The sequence below is a fragment of the Condylura cristata genome, unplaced genomic scaffold, assembly GCF_000260355.1.
Source record: "Condylura cristata isolate star-nosed mole 26May11 unplaced genomic scaffold, ConCri1.0 scaffold00016, whole genome shotgun sequence".
NCBI classification, from domain to species: domain Eukaryota; kingdom Metazoa; phylum Chordata; class Mammalia; order Eulipotyphla; family Talpidae; genus Condylura; species Condylura cristata.
The window spans coordinates 38355981-38364509 of NW_004567117.1; the positions used below are offsets into that span (position 1 = coordinate 38355981).

General features: G+C 49.3%; 1 protein-coding gene across 1 annotated transcript in view; it reads right to left on the minus strand.

Annotated features, from left to right (window-relative positions):
- CCBE1 (collagen and calcium binding EGF domains 1) overlaps positions 1-8529 on the minus strand; it is a 155102-nt gene that overhangs the window by 11449 nt on the left and 135124 nt on the right. The window contains exons 3-5 of the mRNA XM_004683941.2: positions 6520-6572; positions 580-714; positions 193-345 (exon numbers count right to left, since the gene is read on the minus strand). Coding sequence (XP_004683998.1) covers positions 193-345; positions 580-714; positions 6520-6572 — 341 coding nt within the window. The remainder of the gene's footprint in view (positions 1-192; positions 346-579; positions 715-6519; positions 6573-8529) is intronic.

Sequence of the window (8529 nt, forward strand, 5' to 3'; positions counted from 1 at the left end):
GGGGGGGGGCGGGCCGTGTGCTCTGCCTCTCACTCAAATCTCACCGACCGTTCACACAAATGCCCCTTCCTGCCCATTGCAGCGAGGAGCCCCGGTGGGCTCCCCAAGTCACATGTGCACATGTGTGTGTGTGTGCGCACATGTGCAGGCACCTTTCTAATTAGGGGGAAAGTTTTAACTTGCCCGACTCACCGGTGTCGTTGGGGTATTTGTCTCCCCTGGTGCACGTCCTTCCATCGTCCTCCTGGATGTAGCCCTCCCGGCATTCACAGCGGTAGCTGCCCACGGTGTTGATGCAGATGTGTGCACACAGGGTCTCATTGCTGGTGGCACACTCGTCGATATCTGGGTGTGACCCAAAGGCAGAGAAGGTTTCAGGGAAGCCACTCCCCATACAACAGGCGTCCCCCACGCCTGCTCCCCCAACCCACCAGGGGTCACACCAACCCAGCTCCATCGCCCGGTATCAGGATAGAGGGGGAGGGGCCCCAGATGGGGCAGCCTGGACGGGCTGCTGAAGAAAGTTCCATACAGGACAAGTCATCTGGGGTCTGCTCTGCGAGGGAGCCAGGCACCCACCCAGGCAGTAGGGCTTCTCCCGCCTCCGGTGTCTCTCCCGGTCGTATCGGTATCCCGGGTAGCACGTGCACAGCACACGGCCAAAGTTATCCGTGCACTGCTGCTCACAGGGAGCCTCCGCACACACGTCATAATCTGAAAAACACACGTGTGAGGATCATCAGACACAGCCATTCCCTGGGCGGCGGTGGGTCCCCTGCCCGGCTCAGCGCCACCTCGGTCCACAGTGGGGAGCAGCGGGCACCACTGCAGAGTCAGAGGCAGAGAACGCGTGTGAGTCTGCCGGTCACCCCACCCTCGTTGGCGTCTGCCACTCACCCAGACAGCAAAGGGGCTCGGGTGCCAGGCTCTGCGGCATTATCTGGGGCCTGTTTTGTCTGGCCCCCCAAGTACTGTAGAGCTGGGGGCTGCTTCCAGCTGAGCACTAAAGAACAGCCAGCCCTCATGAGGGGTCACAGTGGGCTGTGGGGCCTGGGAGTCAGGCAGTCTCCGGGAGCGGGGGGGAGGTGGGGACCAGGATGGGATTGAGTTATCAGAAAGCTGACATGTGTGTGCGTGTGGGATCGTGGGCTGTACATGTGTGTACTGCAGGGGTGGTGTTGCATGCTGAGAAGGCCTGGGTGAGGGCAAAGGGTTGGAGACCTCCTTCCAGCCCTAAGCCTGTGCAAATTGGGGTGATTACTCTGTTACTCATAAAGAATTAAGGCTTCTCCTCCCCTGTATCCTTACCAACTGGGATTTAATGAGCCTCTGAAGAGACTTGGCCTTAAGTCAGAAGCTCAGCTGAACAGTCTTCCAGGCTAGATCCAGCATCTCATTAATCACTGCGCTATCTTCCCCAGGTGCTGACAGATAAACGAGCCCTGGACCGGCAGAGAGCCTGGCTCTGCCGCAAAGGCGGGCGGGAGAGGCGGGCTGTCACCCCGGCAGCCTCGAGCCGGGCCATGCCTCCGGTGGGGCAGAAAGCGCCTCCCACGCGCCTCCAGGCCTGTCCCCTGCGAGTGTCCCTGCCCCACGATGACCTCCTGCATGAAGCCTCACCTCCAGGGACCGGGGCCCTGTGGGTTTTCACTGTGGCAGGCGATAGGCTGCCCGGCTGGGCCAGGCCCACGGTCCCTCACAGCTGCCATGAGAGTGGGAAAGGACAGCGAGGTCTTGCAAGTTCTCATGCTGGTTGATGCCCAGCACAGCATATTTAAAAAAAATATCCCCCTCAGGCCCTCCCTGGTGGCGCAGCAGGTTAAAGCACTGCACTGAGAAGCTAAAGCCACTTCCGCATGAGTTCGATTCCCGCCTGCCCCGGAGGTGACCACATGGCGCAGCAGACCTCTCCTGACCCGCCCGCTGCTCCCCTCAGCAGTGTGCTTCGTCCATCTGCCTGTTCTGCTCCCCACTCTGTCTCTGGTGAAGCCTCTCACCGCCCCTGAGCCTCTGGCCTGTACCCCAGTTCTGTATGCACAAATAAATCTTTAAAAAAAAAAAAAAATCCCCCTCATCAACTCCACCAGGCCTGCTGCTGGAGGTACCTCCTCTCCCCACCTGCCCCCATGAGTTCTCTGGGTCGCCCCACCCTCTTTGATAGTTCTCATGTTGCCAGCACAGTGACGTTGCAACTTTGGCCAGACCCCTGCACCATCTGCTGACCTGTTTCCACATGTCATCACCTTACCTTTACCTGTTCCCAGAGCCCTGTCAGCTTGCCTCCAGCTGGGAGGGCGGGCGCTGGGCCTCTGCTGTCTGTGCCTGTGAGGGAGTCTCACCTCATGCATTTACACCAGCAGAGCTCATGCTCATCCCGGCAGCAGCGTGCCTCCTGGATTCTGTGGTGCCTTCACTTAATCTGGGTTTATTTATAAAAGGAAAGATGTTTCCTGTGGCCAATCTGTACTATAATACAAAAAAAGCTACTCTTTGCTGACTGTGGGCATAATACTCAACTCACCCGGCCTTTCTTGATGACCCTGTTTCTGCTGGAATTAAAATGAGGATGTTGCGTGTTTTGGGGTGCCAGTTATTTTTTTCTCTTCGTTCCAACTTCTCCCTTCAGGGAATGACTACCCTGTGGCTGGAACTCCAGAGTCCACCTCTGCTTTGTCAGCTACTGGCCTCCAAGGCACAACTAACGGTATGTAATGAGAGGGGAGGGACACGACAGACACCCAGGAAGACACACAGAGACACACGCAGGCGCAGATACACACCCCGGGAGGCTGGGAGATGAAGAAAGCGCCCTTCCTGCCTCCTGTCCTGGGAGGCCTCATCCCAACCCCTTTCTCCATCCCATGAGCAGCAGATTGTTCCAAGGGCGGCGGCAAAATCCAATTTGCATTTTCCAACGCTTGCATGCAGGCTCCTGACACCCCATTTCAGAGATGCCACCCTAAAGTCTGGGTGTCCCGCCAGGGGTCACCCCTCAGGGTTCTTCAAAACAGCATCGCCTGGCAGCGCCCCCTACAGAAGTTCTGGGTCCCCACCTGGTGGGGCCTCCTGCTCCTGGCTCCACTTCTGTATCTTCTCTTGGTTCCCATGGCTCCAGGTGGTAGCTACTGGCTGTAGTTCTTACTTCTGTGATCCTCACTGTGGCCCTGCAGCCCTTCAGATCTCATCAACCAGCAACTCTTCATATTAAGTTCTATGCAACAAATGGTGATCGTTCTATTTCTGAACTTAATTCTGACCTACTCAGTCCATTTCCTGCAAACCTATCACCATTTAATGTTAGGGGCTTCTGGGCTCCTCTAAGTCCCCTCTTAAAATGCCTGGAGGCATCACACCGTCTATCAGTTTAATCCGAGAAATTTCTCCGAGATCTCTGGCCTGCTCTGGGCAGGACGCTGAAAGTCTCCTAGGTCGCTAAACCTGAATCTAGAGCACCAATTTTGACACACCCACACTCTTAAATGGCAGCTAACACTCATTAGTCAGCATATTTGTTCAGAAATTCTAGTTTCTTTTCAATACCTGTGGTGGTTCATTTTATGTGCCAATCTGGCTAGGCCACATTACCCCGCTATTTGCTCAAATATTCTTGCAGATATTTCTGTAGATGAGACTAACATTTCAACCTGTAGACATAGTGTAAAGTAGATTGCACTCCATAATGGTGGTGGGCCTCATCTAATGAGTAAAAGACTTCACAGAAAAAGACAAACCTCCACTGAGGAAGAGGGAGGCCTACCGGCGGCCTGCTCTTGCACTCACCCTGCAGATTTCAGACTTGTCTGCCTCTACCGTCTCATAGGGCAAAGCCTTAAAATCAGTCAACCAACCTCTTTCCTCCCCACCTCCCTTTCTTACCCATCTCTCTGAGAATCCTTTTCTGCAATTCTACATTTATACTTAGCATTCTTTAGTGATAAAAACATTTATAATTGGTATTATCTTTTTCACAAACTTTGCCTCATCCTCATTTTAAAACAATAAACTTTAAAAAGTATCTTAATACAAAGCAGTTGAGCAGAGTCCATTATGGCAAAGCAACAGTCAAGCACTTGAGAGCGCTTTTCTGGAAACACTCTGTTCCAGGTTATATTACTAATAGGTGCTCCAGTCTCCGTTTACGGTAAGTTTTAGGGCCTCGAAATTTGAAACCGTAACATTGACATTTAGAGACGTTCTAAGTATGTGGTATCCCATGTAATATGTTTTTAATTAGATTGGGCAAGGTTGTTAGCTGGAACCTTAAATTGATGGCCTAAACTTACTTTTCTCTCTGTATTTGCCAAATTGAAATATAAAGGACACAGCTATCGACTGAGAAAGGCTGGCTTATAAAGGAAAGCAATTATTTTGACCTTTTGTGATTTTTTCCACCTTACTTTAACCAACAGAATTGGCTGGCAGCGAGAAACTCAGTCTTGGAGAAACCCAAGGCCACATTAAACATCATGTGTAAAGTCATTTCAACTTTTCTGAAGCAGTTCTCAGAGGTCACAGATAAGGTTTAATGAAATTTTCTGTCCTTCCATCAAAGGAAGCAATAAAGAGGAAGGATTTGTTTATTGATCTCTGAGACATAGAGCAACATAAATTGGCTTGGGGACTCTAGATCTCTTGAAACCTGGTTTCTTGGGCAACAGCGAAGGATTGCACATTAACCACCTCTCACAGCCCAGCCCTGGGCAAACTAGTCTCCTGCTTTTCAAATAGCTCTTGTGTTTTCTGTCAGTGCTCTGCCTGGAATCCACTGTCTTCATGCCTCCTCCTTAAGTCCTGGGCAGCCCTCCTGGGTGACCTCATGGAACCTCCCCTTCTTGAGACCACCTTGGTCCTCTGCCCTTGTGGGCTCTTGCTGCCCTGAACACCTCTACTGCTCACACTGCAGTTATATTAGCAACAACAACCAACTAGTATCAGGCACTTCGCAAGAGCCAGCCTCAGTTCCCAGCACTTTATACGGGGCAATAGTCTTAAAACCACCATGAATCAAACACCAGTACTGTTACTAATGTAATCGCCATAAAAAGGGGAGCTTCTGGCCCTCCCTGGGGGCGCAATGGGTTAGGAAGCAGCACTGCAAGCTGGCCACGGTCACTTAGTGCAAGTTCGATTCCCGGCACCAGAGCTGACCCACAGGGCGCCGCAGACCTCTCCTGACCCGCCCGCTGCTCCCCGCAGCAGTGTGTTTCATCAGTCGGCCTGGGAGATCTATGGAGTCAAGGCATGCAGAGACTCTTGGAAGACACATGCAGGACACTAAAAGGGAGGCTGACAACGGCAGCTGTTACCTGGATTTATATTTTGATTTTTCTCCTTCATCCCACACTTGCTTGCCCCCTTTTCTCGTTTTCCTATGGTTTCCTGCCAGTAGGTAACTTAGACTGTGGCAAGATCTGGTCCAACTCAAGTGGTGGGGCATGTACCCATGAGGGGATGGGCAACTTTAGGTGTTTCAGAGAGAAACTATATCCTTACTCTTCTTCCTTTTCTACGCACAACATTCTATTAAAGTTCATTCAGAGTAAGAGTATGCTTTGTCTTTATGTGGTCGATGGCAGAACCCATTTAGAGTATGCATGTTTGGGGGCACTTGGTACCCCAGTCTGTACACTAACAAAACTCTTCTGCAAGAACTAAGCTCTAGAAAGTAGCCTGCCCAAGTTCATAGCTCCAAGGTCACAGCTAGAGGTGTGTTATATACTCAATGTTTGTGTCCTCGTGAAATTCATATGCAGAAAGAGTAACCCCCAAGCTGGGGATGGGGAAGGTAGGGCCTTGGGAGGTGATTATGATGGAGCCCTAACTGGAATTAACGTCCTTATAAGGGAACTCTCCACTTCGTGACACTGTACAAGAAGACAGCCCACTACGACCCAGGAAGCCTCACCAGACACTGAATCTCCTGGGACTTTGGTTTTGAAACTCCCAGTCTTCAAAATCACAAGAAATAAATGTTAAGTCACTTATCCTGTGGTCTTTCCATCAGCACAACCTGAACAGATACAGATGGCCACAGTGCAGAAATTTCATTAAAATCCAGTTCTTTCTGATTCCACCTATCTGGCTCAACTCGAGGGGGTGTTCCTTGGGGGGCTGCATCCATGTGGTATTTCACTGTGCCTCTTCAGTGCTGGGCTGAACAGTGTTGGCTGATGGTCACGTGGCAAGGCTTCAAGGTTAGCTCCTAAAGCAGGTGGGGGGGGGGGTAAAGCTGTGTTCTAACTGTGTGAAATGAATAGGAAACCACAGCCTATTCTGCATATAATGTACAATACATGAATTACTCAATGCAGGTGTGTCTATGCAGGTAATGATTTAGAGCATGTGGCATGTAACCAAATCAGCATTAGATGAATTTAACGCCAGGAATAAGAAAAACACACACACACAGATAATCAAACACAGATAACTCACATGCATTCCAAGTACATCTGAACTTTATAGACTTCTAATGTTCAGTTATAACTATAGTGAGAAGATATCATATTTTATATTACTCACCTTCTGGGATGCATTGTCCGAGAACAAATTTATATCCTTTGCAGCACTTTTTCCTAGGAGACAAACAAAAATGCATTTTCAATATCATATGTTATATTAAAATATAGTTTTCAGTTAAATTGGTTTTGTATGAAATTATTGTAACAAGAAAAAACAGAGCCATAAAGGAAAGTGAGGGTAGAGTATTTTTAAGGTTGTCTGAGACATAAAAGGGTAAAAATATCAACTCCACATGAACTTACCTTCCAGTAGCGGGAGATCCTTGCCCACAAACTGTAAGACATTAATCCTTTGAGTCCCATGAAGTGAATTAATGACCTGAGAGTTGATGATTAGGAGCTTATAGGATATAAATATATGGAAGGACCTTTGAGGCTGGCCAGGCCCTCATCCTACAGCCTAAAGAGTCACATGACTTGTTAACTATACTAACAATTGGCTAATGGTAATAACAACAATTACTACATACAGACACTAATATAATTAGCTACTTTGGTAGCTAATTACTATCAGGCTGGGACTAGAAGCTAAGCTTTGTGTGGCTTTAGTTTGCACCCGTGAAACATAAGGACTGAAAGGCACTTAATGACCTGAATTTGACAAACAGCAAGCAGGCAATTCCCGACGAATAATCAAGACTGACATCTCAGTCTGAGGCAGAGAAATGTGCTGTCCGTTGAAAATGCAAATCCCACTGGAGAGATCATGCCTCTGGTGTGGAGCTGTGAGTTCCTAATAGCCCAACGCCCGTGCAGGCAACTATAAACTGTGGACCAAACAGAAGCAAACGCCATCTAGTCTCGAGGGTAAATGAAAGCAGGTGACTTGGGGGAAGGTGAAGTTGGGGCGAACTTAGCTGGAAGCTAAGTTTCCTGCTCTTCCTTGCACAACTCAATTGTGGGAAACTAAACACAGAAAAAAATTGCAATGCATTTTTTTTTTTTTTTTTGCCTGAGCAAACAGGACTGCCTGGGACAGGAGAAACTGAAGAGGAATTCTGGGAAGGAGAGTGCTAGAAGCGAAGGGCCCCAAAGTCTGGGTGTAAACTCAGCCCAGGCTTCCAGAAAGAAGTGGGGAATGGCCCCAAGCCAAACAAAGGGGTAAGCAAAGAGTGGAGTTGCACCAACTGTAGTCGAAGCAGCACGAACCTTCTGTCTAACCAACTTAACTGTGAAAGAAACCATTTGGTGAACAGATAGACTCAGGCCCTCGCCGATGGCAAGTCCACACGTGAACCACATCACACTCAAGGGAAAAGACCATCAGAGGCGCCAGGCCAAGGTGACCCACGTGCTACAAAAGTTCTTTGATGGTTAAAAAAAGGTGGGGGTTGTGTTATTTTTGCTAAACAATACCCAAAAAATCCATTTTGAAGGTAGGTCTTGAATGATTAAGTCCTGATTTTTTTTTAAATGAAAATGAGGGAGATCATGGGCAAAAAATTAGTAACTCCTGCCCATCCCAAGGCTCCAGTCAGTCACTGGAGCGTCACCCACAGCCCACGCAATGGGCCAAAATTCTTTCCAGGTTTCTACTAGTTAGGAGCTTTGGTGGTTCCGTGGTAGAATTCTCACCTCCTCCCCCCCCACCCCCCACTGCCTTCCCCCAGGGTTTCGACTAGCAGCTGAGCGCACAGAAATTGTGAGAAGCCTGTAAAACTTAGAGGAGGTTACAAAAGAGAAACTACAGATTATCTAAGCTTTCTCCTGGCTTAGTGACTCTGGACACAGATTGAGGAGCGGTCTGGATAGGTGGACCCCAGGCTTTATAAGAGAGACAAGCATCCCTTGAGGAGGAGCTGGGATGTGCCATGCAAATTCATTCCTCCTGCAGAGGCCGCAGGAGAAAGGGCAGCCGATACTCTCACTAGGAGCTAGGAGAAGAGTGCACAACTGGTAAATATCACATCTGGTAAGAGAACGCTGCGGCCCAATGGTGTGGAGGAACACTGCTCACGTGCAGCCTAGCTGCGGCAGATATCTGACTTCAAAAGCTTAATAAGTGGGCTTC